The 20,385-nt window shown below is 37.3% G+C and overlaps 1 protein-coding gene across 1 annotated transcript in view; it reads left to right on the forward strand.

Annotated features, from left to right (window-relative positions):
• Window positions 1–20,385, forward strand: part of LOC103275265 (HEAT repeat-containing protein 5A) — a 72,200-nt gene that overhangs the window by 34,441 nt on the left and 17,374 nt on the right. The window contains exons 11-15 of the mRNA XM_008072670.2: window positions 1,878–2,030; window positions 3,749–3,848; window positions 13,410–13,519; window positions 18,164–18,327; window positions 18,410–18,585. Of these exons, the coding sequence (XP_008070861.2) occupies window positions 1,878–2,030; window positions 3,749–3,848; window positions 13,410–13,519; window positions 18,164–18,327; window positions 18,410–18,585 (703 nt within the window). The remainder of the gene's footprint in view (window positions 1–1,877; window positions 2,031–3,748; window positions 3,849–13,409; window positions 13,520–18,163; window positions 18,328–18,409; window positions 18,586–20,385) is intronic.

Raw genomic sequence — 20,385 nt, forward strand, 5'->3', positions numbered from 1 at the left:
CGAGACCTCATCTCTACAACAAATCAAAAAATCAGCCGGGCATGGTAGCACGTGCCTGTAGCTCCAGCTACTTGGAAGACTGAGGCGGAAGGATCGCCGGAGCCCAGCAGGTTTAGGCTGCGGTGGCCGAGAGTGTGCCACTGCACTCCAGTCTGGGTGACAGAGTGAGACTCCAACTCAAAAAATAAAAGATTGACTTTTAATTGCCCTTTCGTTTTGTTATTAGGCTCACCTCTTTCTATGCAAATAAGGCAGAATTTTCTATGATGATTATATGTCAAACATTATATAAATGCTTACCATGAACCAATCATCGTTCTGTATTTAAACTTGTATATGCCTCAGAAACTATCCTATGTAGTAAATACTATTATTATCCCCACTTATGGATGAGAAAATTGAGACACAAAAAGCATAAGTAACTCATCCTGGTTTACTTTTGACTAACACATGAGTGGAGCCAGGATATTAACCTAGGCAGTTTCCATCCAAAGCCCAATGAAGTTCTTATGCTGTGTTGCCATACCACAGAAGAAAGATACACAGTTAGCAGAATGTGGGACTAAGAAGGGAGTGTTTATTGGAGAAGTTTAAGGTAACCCCAGAAGAAAATTACTTAGTGAAAAAAACTGTTGGGTTTTTATACTTCTTAATTTTAAAAAAAATTGATGACTGGGTTTGGTGACTCAAGCCTGTAATCCTAGCACTTTGGGAGGCCAAGGTGAGGGGATTGCCTGAGCCCACAGGTTCGAGAACAGCCTGGTCAATTTGGCGAGACCTCATCTCTACCATAAATAAAAAAATTAGCCAGGTGTGGTAGTGCATACCTATAGTTTCAGCTACTTGGAAGGCTAAGGCAAAGGGATCACCGGAACCCAGCAGGTCAACTCTGCAGTGCCCATGAGCATGCCACTGCACTCTAGCCTGGGAGATTAAGATTTCAACTCAAAAAAAAAAAAATTTGATAATGCTACTATTACGTTGATCTTTTATTACTAGGTTTGTATATTCATGATACCACAGTTCATAAATGTTGCTCTGAAATTTTTTTTTTATAAAAAATATTCTCTTCAGGTATTTTACATCTGATTTTTGATCTGGAACAAGTTGCTATCAGAAGTTAGCATTATTTTGAGTATTACGGATAAAATGTTATCTGTTACTATAACATTTGTACCTTGCATTTACATGGCACATTACAGTTTTTCAAAGTACTTTAAAGTGTGTTTTATCATTTGGATCTGACAAACCCCTGGAGACAAGCAGTACAGGGGATACTAGATTCATTTTGTATATATAAGAAACTGAGTCTCAAAGGAAACATAGCAGTAGTAGAAGAATTTTCACTAGAGCCCAGGCCTTACCACTAGTTCCTTGTTTTTCCTCTCTGTACTCTAGCACCATCAGATAATATTTCATTCAGAAATAAATTCATTTGATGTCAGGCGCAGTGGCTCATGCCTGTAATTCCAGCACTTTAGGAAGCCGAGGTGGAAGAATTACTTGAGCCTGGGAATTCGAGACCAGCCTAAGCAACGTAGCTAGACCTAATCTTTACAAGAAAATTTGCCAGGCATGGGAGCATATGCCTATAATCCCAGCTAGTTGGGAGGCTGAGGTGGAAGGATCGCCTGAGCCCAGGAGATCGAGGCTGTGTTAAACCATGATGGTGCTACTCCACTTCTTCTGACAGAGTGAGACCCCAACTCAAAAAAAATAGATTCATTTGGAATTAGAAGGAGGTAAGAAAAGGGACAAAATATTGTAATAGTGAACTAAAGTATTTATTTTGAGAGAGGAGTTTCTGCTTAATAATAGAGTTTTAAAGAGTGGCCACTTTGGATTCTCTTACGAGTGACAAGTTGAATAAATTACAGGTCCTGCTGTTGTCAGTCATCACCTTGCTCGAGTTCTGCTGTTGTGGAAGTGTGTCTTTCCAGCATCTCCTAAAGATCTAGAAACAGAAAAGAGCCGAGGAGATTCATTTACATGGCAGGTAACCCTGGAAGGACGAGCTGGTGCACTCTGTGGTAGGTTGAGTTTAGTCTTTTGTCTTCCTTTCCTTTGCCTTTTTCTCCAATCTTTGTCTTTAACATGTGCTTACATGTTTGTTTAATATTAGGGGGATAATTTGCCATTGGTGGTTTTTATAACTGAACAAAAAAATGTAATTGGTTAGTTGGTGATAACTATCGTATGATATAATAAACCAAATGTGAGAGTTCTAATCTTTGAAATAATGCATGTTTTACTAGATAAAATCCAGCTAAAAATTGTCAAGATTGCTTTGTCTTAGGTAAGCATTCATTCCTCTTTTCAGAAATACTAGAATTTGGTTTAATCACCATTGACTAAGTTTGTACAGTTGAACCTTGAATAATGTGGGGTCAGGAGCACCAACCCCCTGTGAAGTTGAAAATCTACATACAACTTCTGACTCCCCCAAAACTTAACTACTAATAACCTATTGTTGACAGGTAGTCTTGCCAATAACATAAACAGTTGATTACCACATATTTTGTATGTTTTATGTATTATATAATGTGTTCTTAAAGTAAGCTAGAGAAAAGAAAATGTTATGAAGAAAATCATGCCAGGTACAGTGGTTCACACCTGTAGTCTCAGCACTTTGGGAGGTAGAGATAAGAGGATTGCCTGGGACCAGCCTGGGCAACTTGACGAGACCTTGTCTCTACAATAAAAAAAAAAAGAACAGCTAGGCATGGTGGCGCACGCCTGTGGTTCCAGCTACTTGGAAGGCTGAGGTGGAAGGATCACCTGAGCTGAGCAGGTTGAGGCTGCAGTGGCCACGAGCATGCCACTGCGCTCTAGCCTGGGTGACAGAGTGAGACTCCTACTCAAGAAAAAAGAAAAAAATGAAATCATAAGGAAGGGAAAATATATAAGTAGAAGTAGATCATCATACAGGTCTTCATCCTCATTATCTTCATATTGAGTGGGCTATGGATGAAGATGAAAAGGAGGTGTTGGTTGACAGATATGGAAGAGTTGGAGCAGGTGGAAGGAGAAGCAGGAGAGGTAGGCACACTCGGTATGACTTGAATTGAAAAAAAACCTACGTAGTTTAAACCTGTATTGTTTAAGGATCACATGTAGATCCTTTCTATGATAAAGTTGTACCTTTCTATGATATATAAACTGTTTTTTAAAAAATAGTTTCACCATGAAAATGTGAACTAAGGAAGGATGGGATCCCTGGAAAGACACGAAAGCATTGATTTTGGTTTTGTTTATTTGTGGCGTTTTTAACCCTTAAAGAAAAACAGATTTTGAAATTGATCTTGAAATTCAGTCTAACATTAAAATACTCATCCTGTGTATAAAGTAAATTATTATAGAAAGTATTTGTTTCAGATAACATCTAAAAACCTAACGTGCTAACTTGAAAGTCAGCATGGTTCCGCAGAAATAGTTGTGAAACTGACAAACTTGTGAGTCTAAGCTAATTTCTTTTTTGTTTCTGAGCCTAAAGCCCGAGTAAAATTCCAAGACAGCAACATTTTATTAATTTGGCTATTGGTTTCTTTTGGTAATTGTAAGAAGGCTTTTTTCGTTAATATGATTAAGAGAGAAGGCAGTAGCTTTCTTTTTATACTAGAGTTTTAAGAATTGTTTGCTTTTAGCGTATTTTTTTATTCTAATAAAAATACTAATACTGTACCATAATCAAATGCTCCTTTCATGATTTCTTTCATTATGCTGAGTAAAAGTCTGTTTTCTTTTTCAGCTGTCAAGAGCTTTGTTTTCCACTGTGGTGATCTCCTTACTGAGGAAGTAATTCAGCGTCTTCTTCCACCACTTCCTTGTGCTGTGGATTTGCTAACTCAGTAAGGACTGGCTATTTAGATTTGATAAAACTTTTTTAGGAGCAATAGATTACTCTCTGATTATATGATATTCTTTCAGTACATTAATAAGGCAGATTTTTAAGGTTAGTGAATGATTTTCTTTTTACAGAGGAAGGAAATCAATTAGTTGTGATCTTGAAAGAAAAGTACATATTAAGAGAAGGAAAATTAGTTGGCGAATAATACACCTTTCATACAGGCAGATTTAACAAGAAAATGAAATATTAGGCCTGTTAACTTTTTTCAGGTATGCATTTTATTGGTTTGTTAGTATATTCTGTGTTCGTAAGAACCAGAAGCTTGTTAACAGTTTCAGTTTTTGGTTTGTGTATATTTTTCAAAAGTTTGAGTTCTATATATATATATATATATGATTTGAAAACATAGAAAAAAGTCAATGTATATCTTGAGCATTTATAATTTCCAAATTAATAAGATATAGGGAGAAGTTTTTTCCAGTAAGTATTTAATGATTTACAGTTAAATCGTTAAATAGTAAAGATTTTGGGCTATGCAGACTGTGAAGTCTATGTTGCAACTACTCAACTCTGTCATTGCATTTAATAGCTCAAAAGCAGTCATAGATAATATGTGAATGAATGAGTGACTGTGATTGTGTTCCAGTAAAGCTTTATTTACAAAAACATGCAGTGGACCAAATGTGGCTACCACTGAACTAGAGCATTAACACTATTGAAGGTATCTGTGTGCCCCTCTTCAATTCCATTCTTTCTGCCTGCCTTTAGAAGTAGCCACCAAGCCGGGCTCGGTGGCTCAGCCTGTAATCCCGTGCCTCTGGGAGGCTGAGGTGAGTGGATTGCCTGAGCCCGCGGGTTCGATACCCGCCTGGGCAACGAGACCTCATCTCTACAATAAATAAAAAAATCAGCTGGACGTGGTAGCGCGTGCCTGTAATTCCGGCTACTCGGAAGGCTGAGGCGGAAGGATCGCCGGAGCCCAGCAGGTCGAGGCTGCGGTGGCCGGGAGCGGCCACTGCACTCCAGTCTGGGCGACAGAGTGAGACTCCAACTCAAAAAAAAAAAAAAAAAAAGAAGTAGCCACCAGTCTGAATTTTATAGTTGTCATTACCTTGCATTTTTAAAAAGTGTATCTCATAGACTGGGCAGTGGCTCAAGCCTGTAATCTCAGCACTTTGGGAGGCCAAGGTGAGGGGTTTGCCTGAACTCTCAGGTTCTAGACCAGCCTGGGCAATTAGCGAGATCTCATCTCTGCAATAAATCAAAAAAATTAACTGGGCGTGATAGTGCTCATCTGTAGTTCCACCAGCTTGGAAGGCTGAGGTGAAAGGATCGCCTGAGCCCAATAGGTCAACACTGGGGTGGCCATGAGCATGCCACTGCACTCCAGTCTGGGCAATGGAGTAAGACTCCAACTCAAAAAAAAAAAGTGTATCACATGTTTTTGTTTCTTTAAAAAGTACACTATTTTGCTTGGTTTTGATCAGGCACATATTATACTGTTCTGGGACTTGCTTTTTATACTCAACATTGTTTCTTTTTTTTTTTCCTTTTTCAAAATATTGCACTAAATCTTAAGACAAAGGACACTGGACATTAAGAAAGAGGTCCACCCCAGTCTTTACAGTCTAGTGCGGTTACTTTTCTTCTTGTGTGTACTCTGCTAGCATCAACATTGTTTCTAAGCTTCAGCTATGTGTAAGTTCATTTTGGCTGCTGGATAATATTTAACTGTATGCGTATATGACAGGATATTGGTACTCTTGTCAGTGGACTTGTAGGCTGTTACCAGTTTTCTGCTTTTAAAACTAATGCTAGTATGAGCATTCCTATTCGTATTTTAGGTCTGTAGTATATGTACCTTGGAATGAAATGGCTGTGCTAAAATGTATTTTTATATTTAACTTCATAAGATAATACCAGGTTATTTTTCATTATTCTATTTTTGCCAGTAGTGAATGAGTACCCTTTTATCCACTCTTTCACCAACACTTACTCAGATATCAATTCTACCCCATCCAGTATGTATAAAATGATGTCTCATATGGTTTAAATGTATTTCGGATGGCTTAAGTATCATATTACATATTTGTTTTTCCTCAGTGTTTTCCCTACTATGAAATGCCTGTTCATGCATATCTTTAACTTATTTTTCTTTTAGGTTGTTTATCCTTTTTTATTGATGTATAAGAATTTTTAACATATTTTTGAGACTGTAAAATATTAAAAATATATTCTAGTTTTTTTTTTATTAACAGACATTATTTAAATAGTGAAATTTATCAGTCTTTAACTCTTTGGGTAGTACTTTTTTCTTTTCATGTAAAAAGTCTTCCTTACTGCAAAGTTGTATTTTCTTACATTTCTCCCTAAAGTGTTTAAAGTTTTGTCTTTCATATTTAAGTATTTCATTTATCTAGAATTGATTTTTCTATTTCGAGTGAGCTAGAAATCTGTCTTAGTCCATTTATGCTGCTATAACAAAATACCTAAGACTGGATAATTTATAAAGAATAGACATTTATTTCTAACAGGTCTGGAGGCAACTTCAGTATCAAGATGCCAACAGATTTGGTTTCTGGCGAGAGCTTGTTCTCTACTTCCAAGGTGGCACCTTGTTGCTGCATTCTCTGGAGGAGAGTAACATTATGTCCTCACATGCCAAAGAGATGGAAAGGCAAAAAGGGACAAGCCCCCTCCATTAAGCCCTTTTATAACATTAATCCATTCATGAGAGCAACACATAGCAGGATCCAATTTCATTTTCTTTTAAATGTGGATAGCAAATGGTTCCATACTTTACTAAAAAACCAAATTTTTCCTTTAGTGATTGACTTTCACTTCTGTCGTGTATCGTATTCCCATATATACATGACCTGCCTGTGTGCTCTGTTTTTCCATTTGTGTGTTTGTCTATTTCTATGCCAACACATTCTCTTTATAATAAATTTTACTATGTTAGATTAAGTTTTTTGACCTTATTCCTCTTTAGGCACATTTTGACCCTTCTTGCACTTTTGATCTTCTCCTTTTCAAATTTACTTGAAATTGCATTGAATCTATAAATTTGAATAGAATTGATATTTCTACAATACCTGTGAACATATCTCTCTTCTATTACTGAGATCTTTTGCAAAGTAAAAAAAATTTACCCCAAAAAAAGTCTTTAAAAAAAATTAGTGGTACTTTATAGTTTCTATTGTGATTATTAAGTAAGAGGGTGTGTTTATCTGTTTGTTACTGCTATACAAAGAGCCAGCCACCTTGCTAAATTCTCCTATATTAAACATTTGTTTATAGATTTTTCCTTTTGTAATACTTACTCCTTTATAATTTTTTTCTCTCACCTTATGTGCCAACTAGATGACAACCATTTAATACTGTTTTGCTAATAAGAATGATGTTTCCTATAGCCATTTTAGTAAATACCCTTTATCAGGTTGAGAGTAACTTATGGGAGAGGGGTCCAAAAAAAAGAGAGTAACTTATTTCTACTTGGCCAATTTTTGGGATTTGGTGAAGTTTTTCTTTTTTTTTGAGTTGGAGTCTCACTCTGTCACCCAGACTGTGGTGCAGTGGCCACTCCTGGCCACCGCAGCCTCAACCTGCTGGGCTCCGGCGATCCTTCCACCGCAGCCTTTCAAGTAGCTGGAATTACAGGCATGTACTACCACGCCCGGCTGATTTTTTTGATTAATTGTAGAGATGAGGTCTCACTGCCCCGGCGGGTCTCAAACCTGCAGGCACAGGCAATCCACTCACCACTCACCTCAGCCTCCCAAAGGCGCAGGATTACCGGCTGAGGCACCGAGCCCGGCTGGAGTTTTTTTTTAAATAATATATTTTTATTTTTATACAATGATTTAATCTGCTATACCTTAATATGACAATTTTTATTGACCAATTTTTAAATTGATTACATTTCTGGCACAAACTGAACTTAGAAATAATTATTTTATAAACTTCTAGACATGGTTTGCCTATGGGTTTTTTCACATAAATTCTTCAGGAAGACTGTTCTGTAATTGACTTTTAATCAAGTTAATACCAGCCTCATAGAATGAGATGGGTAGATGTTTTATCAAGTTCTGTGGGAAAGTTTGTGTAATGTTAAAGTGATTCTGTCACATGGAATTTTGTGAGCAATGATCTCTAAATCTCTAGATCTGCAATTTTCTTTTTTTTTTTTTGAGTTGGAGTCTCACTCTGTCGCCCAGACTGGATTGCAGTGGCACGCTCCTGGCCACCGCAGCCTCAAACTACTGAGCTCCGGCGATCCTACCGCCTCAGCCTTCCGAGTAGCCAGAACTACAGGCGCACGCTACCATGCCCAGCTAATTTTTTGATTTATTGTAGAGACGAGGTCTTACCCAGTTGCCCGGGTGAGTCTCGAACTCGCGGGCTCAGGCAGTCCACTCGTCTCGGCCTCCCAAAGTGCTGGGATTACAGACTGAGCTACCGAAGTGCTGGGATTACAGACTGAGCTACCGAGCCCGGCTTAGATCTGCTATTTTCTGCAAAAATTTTTTTCAAGCTACTTATTTCATTTTTTAAATTGTTTTTGATTATTTGAGGTCTGGTTTGGGTGATTTGCTTTGCTTAAGTCAAATTTGACAAGTTACATTTTTTCAGGAATTTTCCCCATGAATTTTTATCTTCAGATTTTCAGCATAAAGTTGTTAGTATTCTTTTATCTTCTTAATCTTTTCTCTATGCCTCTTTCTCCATTCCTGAGAAGTTTTTATCTTGCCTTCTCTTTTGTTTTACTTGACTCATCTCACTAGAGGTATATCTGTTAGATTAATTTTTACAAGGAATAGCTTTCCACATGTTGAAATTTGTATTCTACTATTGTTCTTGATGATTTCCTTACACCTTTCTTAAATAATAATTGTTGTCATTATTATTATCATTATTTTATTCTTTTGTTTTTTTTTTTTTTTGAGTTGGAGTCTTACTCTGTTGCCCAGACTGGAGTGCAGTGGCATGCTCCCGGCCACTGCAACCTCAACCTTCTGGGCTCCAGCGATCCTTCCGCCTCAACCTTCCAAGTAGCTGGAACTACAGGCATGCGCTACCACGCCTGGCTAATTTTTTAAAATTTATTGTAGATACGAGGTCTCGCCAAGTTGCACGGGTGGGTCTCGAACCCGTGGGCTCAGGCAATCCACTCACCTCAGCCTCCCAAAGTGCTGGGATTACAGGCTGAGCCATGGAACCTGGCCAGCTACATTCTTAATAGCACTCACAATTCCTTCCACTCCATGACTTTAATACACTGTATCTCTTCTGCCAATTTTACTCTGTCACCCAGACTGGAGACCAGTGGCACAGTCTTGACCTCCCGGGCTCAGGGGATCCTTCCACTCCTGAGTAGCTGGGACTATAGGCAGACAGCACCACACCTGCCTAATTTTTGTTTGAATTTTTTGTGTGTGTGTATATGTGTAGAGATGAGGTATCACTATGTTACCTAGGTTGGTAGTTTTCTTAAATTCTTGTCCTTAAAGAAAAAAAAAATCTTAAATTGAATGCTTACCTCATTGAATTTCTCTTTGTTCTCTCTCCCTCTTTCTCACTCTTTGGTTTTTTGTTTTGTTTTGTTTTGTTTCTCTTGTATCGCCTTGACTAAAATGCAGTGGCACGATCACAGCTCATTATCACAGCTCACCTCCCAGGCTCAGGCAGTCCTTCACTCTCAGTCTCACAAGTTCTGGGACTGTGGGCATCTGTCATTACACCTGGCTAATTTTTTAATTTTTTTTGTAGAGCTGTGATCTTGCCATGTTGCCCAGACTAGTCTCAAACTTCCAGGTTCAAGCAGTCCTCCCGCTTCTGCCTCCCAAACTACTAGGATTAAAGGCATGAGCCACCACACCCTGACAACTTTCCCTTTAAGGTCCCATTTGCTGAAAAACCTAAAAGTTATATGTACTATTTCCATTATTTCAGTTTTAAGAATGTTTATGATTTCATTATGAGTTGTTTAGTAGTCTGTTTTTAGGTTTCTAAATATATGAAATGGTTCTTAGTTTGTGGTCTTGTTATTGATTTTTAACTTAATTACATTGTAGTTAGTAAATATGATTTGTGTTACCTGTCCTTTTAAATTTGTTAAGACATGCTCTGTGACAAATGTGTTTTTTTAAAGTTCCATTCTATCTTTACTAATTTTTAATTTGTAAACTATCAGTAATTAGTGGCATGTTAACATTCTCTTTTGTGATGCTAAATTTTTCAGTTTCTCCCTATAGTTCTATTAATATAAGACTTTGATTAGATACAAAGAAGTTTATATTTTCCTGGTGAATTGAATTTTTTGTCATTATACAGTAACTCTTTTTATTCTTTTTTTTTTTTTTTTCTGGAATGGAGTCTCACTGTCACCGAGGCTGGAGTGCAGTGGCATGCTCACCAGCCACCACAACCTTGACCTGCTGGGCTCAGGCCTTCCTTCCACCTCAGCCTTCCAAGTAGCTGAAACTACAGGTGCACGCCACCATGCCTGACTGATTTGTAATTTATTGTAGAGATGAGGTCTCGCCATGTTGTTCAGGTAATCCTCTCGCCTCCAACCTCCCAAAGTGCTGAGATTACAGGAGTAGGAATAATACTTTTTGGTTATGGTCTAATCTTTATCATTATTATATGTGTGGTATGTTTTTTTCCTATGATGTTGTATTCTTAGGTATATCTTATAAACTATGTATAGTTGAATTTTTAAAAAATCAAATCTGCAATTCCTCTCTGCTTTAAACTGGCAATTTGGAGAGGCTAAGCATGGTGGCTCATGCCTGTAATACTAATACTTTGAGAGACTGAGGCAAGAGTATTGCTTGAGCCCAAGAGTTTGAGACCAACCTGGACAACATAGCAAGACCCCATTTCTATAAAAAATAAAAAAATTATCTGGGCATAGTGGTGCACACTTGTAGTCTCAGCTACTTGGAAACTGAGGCAAAGGATCACCTGAGCTCAAGAAGTCAAGGCTACAGTGACTGCACTCCAACCTGGGCAACAGAGTGAGACCCTGACTCAAGAAAATAAATTAACTGGCAATTTGTGGATTTCTTTATCCTATTTGATATATATTTTGTTGGACTTGTGCCTTCTGGAAAATTGGCTATTATTTCTTCAAATGTTGCCTGCTCACCATTCTCTCAGAACTTTCCCTTGGTGCTCTGATTAGACAAATTTTAGATCTTTTCATTTTGTCTTCCATGTTTCTTAGTCTTTCTGATATTTTTATCTCTTTTTCTGCTGCTTCCCTATGGGTAATTTCTTTAGTGCTGTCTTCCATTCACTAATTCTTTATTCAACTCTGTTCAATCTGATACGCCTCTACCAAGACCTGGAACCATCTTAACCTGCTTCAAGGAGCTCCACTTTATCATCCCTACCTTATATGGGTGCAAGCCTTGTCTCAGATCCTTACCTTGATATTGATATTTGTGTTCCCACTGTGATTTCAGCTTGTGTTTTGTTTCACTTTTTAAAATATTTGTTTTTATTGGGATGGAGGTAAATGGCCTTGGAAAGGTCTCTCTTAACAAGCATAACAGTGCAATTTATGTTTTATTCCAGTTAAAAAATACACTGTTATCTATACTTGTTTATACTTATCTAAGTGTATTTGTAGCAGGAAGACTCTTTTTTTTTGAGTTGGAGTTTCACTCTGTCGCCCTGCAGCCTCGACCTGTTGGTCTCCAGCGATCCTTCCGCCTCAGCCTTCCAAGTAGCTGGAACTACAGGCGTGCGCTACCAAGCCCGGCTAATTTTTTTTTTTTTATTATTGTAGAAATGAGGTCTCACCAAGTTGCCCAGGCGGGTCTCGAACCCACTGGCTCAGGCATTCCACTCACCTCAGCCTCCCAAAGCTCGGGATTATAGGCTAAGCCACCAAGCCCGGCTAGGAAGACTTTGCAATAGTAGAAACCAATAAAAAATGCTTTCCTAAAATTTTATTTTATTATATTTATCATTCTTTAAAAAAATACATTCCTGAGAACTCAATTTTGTGTACTTAAACTGAGTGAATGTTGCAAGATTTTAAAAATATAATTTATTGGCCTGGCACAGTGACTCATACTATAATCCTAGCATTCTGGGAGGCCAAATTATTTGAGCCCAGGACTTTGAGACCAGCCAGGGCATAGTGAGACCTTATCTCTACAAAAAATTAGTCAGGCCTGTTGGCACTCACCTGTCACCTCAGCTACTCAGGAGGCTGAAGCAGAAGGATCACCTGAGCCCAGGAGGTGAAGGCTGCGAGTGAGCCATGGTCATCTACTTGCGCTTCATCCAGCCTGGGCGACAAAGTGAGAATTTGACTTCAAAAAAGTTGTGTGTGTGTGTGTTTGTATATAAAATAATACTCCTCAGAACTAAATTTTATCTGGTTAAGCTAAGTGAATGTTGTAGGATTTTAAAAGACATACTTTATAATTTCTTAACATCTTGTGCATATGATTGAAAACGTTTTCCAGGTAATTTTCTGACCTGGCTTTAAAGAAACACAAAAATCAAAAATGCAGTGGATTTCTTCTTAATTTCCATAACTAAAAAATTATTTCTGGGTTTTATCATTGTTTTCTGAATATATATAATATTTCACCAGACTGAAAGATATAAAATGGAGCCAACATTTTAAAATATGAAATGATAATATATAACTCTCTTTTCTTCTAGAAACTAGAAATAGCAAGCAGTTGTTTTCTGGAAAATACAAATGACTAAGCATTGCCAGAATTTCTTAGAGAAACTTGAAGCCCCATGCCATGACAGTTTAGCAGATTTATTCCAGTGACACAGCAAAAGTAATTCTGTTGAATTTCAGTATTGCTGAAAGTGATGAAAACTGTTGCCATCGTTGATGACAAGGCACCTTGCAAAGGGTAGTAGTCCTTCAATAAATATATGTTAGATAGATGATCATTGATAAAGGGATAGCTTAATACCAATAGTGAAGGTAAACAGAGGATAAAGAAGAATACATGGAAGTGAAAAGAGAAAGTGAAGAAAGGTGATAGATTTTCTGAATGAAACTTTTAGGAAAATATTGGTTCAGTTTGTATTTTATTAGGAGAATGTGTGTTTCATGGTTTTTCAATTTGTGGTGGTTCGTTCTTATTTGGTGGTAACATTTCAGATCAAGTTTCTAACATACTTGGGTTTTCTCTAGCCATTTGTGTATCCTATTTGTATGTTTCTTTGGCTGATTGCTTTTCTACATTATAGGTTTTGTTTTGTTTTTACAAATGCCAAGTTGTGAATTTTGGAATTTAGTAAGAGTTTCAGGATCCTAGGTATAATACTTGTAGACTTAGAAATAGAAACTGACTATATAATTTTGTTTTATAACATATGATAGAAAAATTTGCAAAATAATTTTCATATCTGACACTTGTATTCCCTTCTATACCTTATAATCACACATTACTTTAAAAAATAAAGCAACACTAATATTCATTAGTGATATGTATAACTATATGTTAAACTGTTAATATGTGTACAATATTATATAACTTACCCACTTAAGATACACTTTTTCTTTTATTTTAAGGCTTTCTTCAATACTGAAAACATATGGAAGTCCTTTGAAAACACCATCAGTAGTTTATAGGCAAAGACTTTATGAACTATTAATTTTATTACCTCCTGAAGCCTATGAAGGTATGTGCCTTAGACCAAAATGTTTTATTGTGTGGCAAGTACAGTGCCAGGAAAGTAATTGTTGTTATTAAGTACTTGAATGAAATTATAATGGCAGTTACTCAGTGCCTTATTTCTAGGAGATTTAGGGAGTTTAATCTTAACCTATGTGTTTACCCTTTTACAGTAAATAAAATACATTTTTTTAAAACACTTCTATATTTTTTTGTAGTAAAAGTACTACACTTATTTGCCTATAACTTTCTGCAGATAAATGCAGCATAATGTATACTATATTGGCTCAAAATATTAATTTGTATGTGTGTGTGTGTTGGAGTCTCACTCTGTCACCCAGGCTGAAGTGCAGTGACATGTTCAGTCACCGCAACCACAACCTGCTGGGCTCAGATGATTTTTCTGCCTCAGCCTTCCAAGTAGCTGGAACCACAGGCATGTGCCTCTGAACTCGGCTAATTTTTTTGATTTATTGTAGAAATGAGGTCTCACCATGTTACTCAGGCTGATCTCAAACCCCTGAACTCAGGTAATCTTCCCTCTGCCTCCCAAAGTGTTGGAATTACAGGCATGAGCCACCACGTCCGGCTAAAATATTAACTTTTAACTTCTATCTTGGCCTTTGTATTATATGATTGATATTGTTCCCATTGACTCTCTTCATGGATCTCAGATGCATCTAGCAAAATGTTTGCTTTAAAGTAAGCATTTAGTATGTACTCTTTAAAAAAGGAAAGAAATCAATGCGTTGCCATCTCTCAGAAACTGTATCAAAGAACCATTTCTGTATGCCAAGCACTTTGCTAGAAATTGTGTATATTATGTCTCATTTATCCTAGAATAAGACACTGAGCTAGTTAACATTTTCCTTATTTGATAGACAAAGGCTTAGAGAGGTTACAAAACCAAATAGAACACATACTTGGTAAACAGTGGAATCGAGATTAAAACATAAATTTGTGTTATGCTGTGCTGTCTTTCCACTTACTGGTAACCTACTAGAGACGTAATAAACAGTCACAGTTTAGTGATAGGTCTGTCTTATTCTATGCTATATATCTATGAGAGTTACCTGCTCTAGATATCTAGTAAAAAACTGAGAGGTAGTTTTTATGTTCTACAATTCAAATGGCTGTTAGAGTGTGGCAAGAGCAATTCCCTTCAGATTTTTACCATAGTATCTTGAAATTTATTTTCAAACTACAGATGAAAAAAAATGACTTTTTTAAGCTCTTCTTAAACATTTAGGAATGTGAGATTATCAAAATCTACACTACATGGTAATGCAAGTCTTACCCTTTTAAAGAACTTGAATTAGAGAGAGGAAGACATCTTGAAGTACTTTTTTTGTACTCGTATTTTCTCAGAATTGGAGTTCTAGAGTGTTCATTAGGGGACAAAGTCAGGACAATGAACTTCTTAGAAAAACAAAATCTACTATTTCCTCTCTTTGTCTTTTTTTCAAGTTTATCTACTTTTCTAACATGAATTAAAGAAGAATTTTTTTAATGGAAATTTTCAGCCAAAAATAATAATTTGCCATTTCTTTTTTTTTAAATCTTTACAACTATGATAATAGAAGTAAGGATTTGTTTCTTTTCTTTCCTTTTCTTTTCTTTTTTTTTTTTTTTAAGTCATAGTCTTACTCTGTCATCCAGCTTGGAGTGCAGAGGCATGCTCACAGCCACTGCAGCCTCAACCCTCTGGGATCAGGCAATCCTTCCGCCTCAGCCTTCCAAGTAGCTGGACCCATAGACGTGCACCACCACACCCAGCTAATTTTTGATTTATTGTAGAGACTAGACCTCACCAAGTTGCCCAGACTGGTCTCAAACCCCTGGTTTAGACAGTCCTCTTACCTCTGCCTCCCAAAATGCTGGGACAACAGGTGTGAACCACTGTGCCCAGCCTGGGATTTTTTTGTCTTAAGGACATTTGAATTTTTAAAATATTATTTTCTGTTTAATAGATTTACATAATATGTATAGAGCATAACAGTCATAACTTCACCATTAAAATATCAGTTGACATTTTAAATAACATAACTCATAGTACAATAAAATCTATACTAAGCTCTAAATCTTTAACACAAAAAGAAATAGTCATTTTTAAATTTATTCATCTAATTAACTTGGAAAATATGACTAACACAACAAAAGTTTAAAGTTCTGATCATATCAGTTGCTCCAACATAGTGTCAAAAAGTTAGTTTATTGCTTTTGTCGTGGAGAAAGTACTTAAGAATTGAAATAACTTTTCCTTATGTTTATCCAGCAGATGCAGACTTAATCTTTTTTTTTTTTTTTTTTGAGTTGGAGTCTCACTCTTGCCCAGACTGGGGTGCAGTGGCTCCCAGCCACCGTAGCCTCAACCTGTTGGGCTCCAGCGATCCTTCAACCTCAGCCTTCCAAGTAGCTGGAACTACAGGCGCACGCTACCACACCCGGCTAATTTTTTTGATTTATTGTAGAGATGAGGTGTCACCAAGTTGCCCAGGTGGGTCTCGAACCTGCAGGCTCAGGCAGTTCACTCACCTCAGCCTCCCAAAGCACGGGATTACAGGCTGAGCCACTGAACCCGGCTTTTATACCTTCTTGAAAGCAAGATTAAATATAATAAATATTTCTGTGTAGCTTGTTAAACACAATTTGAATGAATGACTGATTGAGCATAGTGGTGAAAAACTGGAATTCTGGATCCTTTCTGGGTTTCAGTCTGACTCTGCTATGTAACTGCTGTGTGATCTCTGGCAAGTAACAATCTCTCTGTTCCTGTTACTTCACCTATAAAATGATAGTAATAAAATTAAATTAAAATAAATAAAATACTAACCCAGCCTCATGAGGTTATTATGAGGGCTATGTGTAAGGCTTTTAGGACATTTCCTGACACATACTCTTTTCAGTAAGCTGGGTGCGATGGCTCACAGCTGTAATTCCACCTACACAGGAGGCTGAAGTGGGAAGATTGCTTGAGCTGAGAGTTAGAGACCAACCTGGACACCATAGCGAAAAACCATCTTTAAAAACGAAACCAAAAAAACTTCAATAAATATTTGTTATTACTCTGTCACTGCTACTAATGAAACGGAAAATATGGCAAGTGAACTCTTCCTAACTCCTACTACTTCTAATAGGTAGATATCACCCCAGTCCTCATTTTTTCCCAATGCTATTGCTCAAAGAAACACTTGAAAAAGTGAATGTTTCTCTAAGGCAGTTTTTATTCATTCCTGCAGTCCTTAAACTACAAACTGACAAAAACCATCTTAAGATGCTCTATTGTTGGATAATCTGTCAGAAATTAGGATAAAATATCTTTGAGATGATAATTTTGATCAATGCGATAAAATGGACTAGGTTTTCAAAATGTATGTATTAGAGAGACAACCATAATATTGTCTTCAGTGTTACTGAAAGAACACAGTGCCATCTGTGATTAACCTGCCTCCCCCCCAAAAAAAAACAAAAAAACAAGCAAAAATGAACCTCCTCTAGATCAACTACCAACTTAAAAAAAAAAAATTCAGATGCTAGAGGAATAAATTGAATTATTCCAGTGACCCATAATCGTAAAAATCCAGACTGTAGAAAGTTTTGTGAAACAAATAATCTTGTTTCTTCAAATAAATTACAAGGGGAAAAAAGGAGAATATTAGATTGACAGAGACAAGATATATCAACTAGCTTCAATGTGTAGACCTTACTTAGATCTGGATTCAAATATATAAGCAAACAAAACCAGACGTTTATAAGACAGTTGGAAATTTGGCCACTGAATGGGGGTTTGATTTTTAGTGGTTTTTGAAAATATGAGATTATGATAGTGGGATTATCTTCAAAATAAATGCCCTTAATTTTAGTGATACACAATGAAATATTTATGGATGAAATGATATGCTGTCTAGGATTTGCTTCAAAATAATATAGGGAGTTGTGGTATAGTGAATGGGAATATAGGTGATTGTTACAGTTGGTTAAGGTGAATGATGATCATATGCTGAGGGCAAAAAGAACAAGCATCATAATAAGTCTCCTTTTGTATATATTTGAAATTTTCCCTGATAAAAACATGTTTATTTACAAATTTTTTCAGGCTTCTACTTGTTTAAACACACAATTATCTGCTGTTGTAAATTCATCTTTTTAAAAATCCATTTTTATATTTTATATAATTTTACAATGTATGTACACATGCTTTGAGATGTCTTTTTATATCCATTCTTAGCCTTGTGAATAGCACTTAGTTGAGCCCTTAGTTATTTGTAGGACAGTTTTCAAGGATGAGAAATACAATCTTTGGCTGTAGATTAGAATTCAACCTGGCCAAGTGCGGTTGAACTTTGGAAGATCGAGATGGGAGAATTTCTTGAGCCCATGAGTCAGAGACCAGCCTGTACAACAGAGTGAGACTTCACCTCTATTAAAAAAAAAGGTAACCAGGTGTGGTGGTGCACTCCTGTAGTCCCAGCTACTCAGGAGGATGAGGCCAAAATTTCTTCTGAACCCAGCAGGTCAAGGCTGCAGTGAGCCATGATTATGCCACTCCACTCCCCCTGAAAAAAGCCCAACCCGGGCTTTTTAACCCCATACTATAATGAGTTAACTGCTAGTAATAACTGCTAATTGTTCTTTTTCTCTGACTCAACAGGAAACCACTGTGCTATCCTCAAAGAGCTGGCAGCTGACTTGACCGCCCCTGATACCCAGGTGGCAGCATCTACATTTTTACTTCCACCCCTCTGTCATCAGGATGATCTTCTGATACTAAGTCCTTTGCTACAAGAGACTGACCATAGATTTATAGAAGAACAGGTATGGCCGTTTTAAACTCTTGGATAGATTCAGTCTGTGAACAGTGACTTTAAAACCTTATGTACTTTTTTTTCCCTTTTAGCTCCTGCTTGGTAATGGTGTTGCTTGTGGAAGTCTTGAATATGATCCTTATTGTATTTATGAGAAAGATGTAGACGGAGATTCGGTGCCTAAGCCTCTACCTCCAACACTGTCAGTTATTAGCTCTGCTGCCAAGCTCTTTGGGATTGTATGTGCTCATGTGGGAGAGGCTCAAAGGTAAATATCTTCAATAGTTCACTTATCTTGAAAGATAGTATATAATTGGTTTAGTGAGTGCATAATCGAAAGCTGGTAGGTAAGAAGAATGTTGTCAGAAAATCTCATTAACATAAACGATTTCTTATAAATAGCAAATAAAAGTGAGATAAAGGTTAAGTATTCGCTTGGCTAATATTTAATAAGATGATTAAATGCCCATAACCACTAGAAACTATTGTGGCTAAACTACTTTGCCTACAATTAGCTTGTCATCTAGCTGAAAATACAAATGAAAAAGTCAGTAATGACATATGAATATTAATTTATGAGTAATTATTTCAAAGAAAAACACTGGTTTTCTGCTTAGTGAAGGTCAGATAGACCTTTTGTTTTGTTTTGTTTTTTGATTCAGGTTCTCACTCTGTAGCCCGGGCTGGAGTGCAGTGGTGTGATCATGGCTCACCACAACCTTGACCTTCTGGGCTCAGAAGATCCTTCCACCTCAGCCTCCCAAATAGCTGGGACTACAGGCGCATGCCACCATTCCTAGCTTTTTTGTTTTATTTTTATAGAGATAGTTTCACTATGTAACCTAGGTTCCTGGGCTCAACCAGTCCTTCCACCTTAGCCTCCCAAAGTGCTGAGATTATAGGTGTGAGCTACCATACCTGGCCATCATAGACTTTCTTACCTTGGAAATTTTATGAAACCGTGATTATTAGTCTTAGGTTAGGTAGTTTTAGATTTCAACTGTTGATTTTATCCTTTCACTTAAAGTGAACTTTGAACCACAAAAAAATAAAGGTAATTGGCTAGGTGCAGTGGGTCACGCCTATAATACCAGCACTTTGGGAGACCAAGGTGAGAAAATTATCTGAGCCCACAGGTTCAAGACCAGCCTGGACAATTTGGCGAGACCTCATCTCTACAGTAAACCAAAAAATTAGCCAGGCATGGTGGTGCATGCCTGTAGTCCCAGCTACTTGGAAGGCTGAGGTGTAAGCATCATCTGAGCCCAGCTAGCCGAGGCTGAAGTGACCGTGAACATGCCACTGCACTCCAGCCTGAGCGACAGAGACTCTGACTCAATAAAAATAAAGGTAACGATGTGAGGTCATGAATATGTTAATTAAGTTGATTGTGGTAATTATTTCAAAATGTGTACATACGGAAAAACATAATGTTGTGCACCTTAATATATCCAATTTTTATTTGGTAATTATAACCGCAATAAAGCTAGAGGGGAAAAGTATGACTTAAGACCCGCCTGGGCAACTTGGCGAGACTTCATCTCTACAATAAATCAAAATGAGCTGGGCGTGGTAGCGCGCACCTTTAGTTCCAGCTACTTGGAAGGCTGAGGCGGAAGGATCGCCAGAGCCCAGAAGGTTGAGACTGCGGGTGGCCGGGAGCAGCCATTGCACTCCAGTCTGGGTGACAGAGTGAAACGCCAACTCAAAGAAAAAAAAAAGAGTATTAATAGTATGTAAGGATTTCCATCTTATGCTGTTGTGTGAGAAAAAAAATAAATACAGGATGTCCCCCGAAAAAAATGAACTTTGATTTTGAAAAAAACAAATACTGATAATGATTTCTCATTGAGAATGATAGTTTTTAAAATTAATAACTGGGCATAAACCTTTCTCAGGGATCAAAATCTACTCTCCAGGAAATTCTATTACCTGAGAAACTAAATGGGAAGTAAATCTGCCCTATAAGCTATTCTGGTTACTAGTTTACAAATCATTACTATCCATATTCATTTATTTCCCCCCCCCTTCTCTCTCTCTCTCTCCCCCTCTCCCTCTCTCCCCCTCT

The sequence above is a fragment of the Carlito syrichta genome, unplaced genomic scaffold, assembly GCF_000164805.1.
Source record: "Carlito syrichta isolate Samal-C Ts95f unplaced genomic scaffold, Tarsius_syrichta-2.0.1 Scaffold315394, whole genome shotgun sequence".
NCBI lineage: Eukaryota > Metazoa > Chordata > Mammalia > Primates > Tarsiidae > Carlito > Carlito syrichta.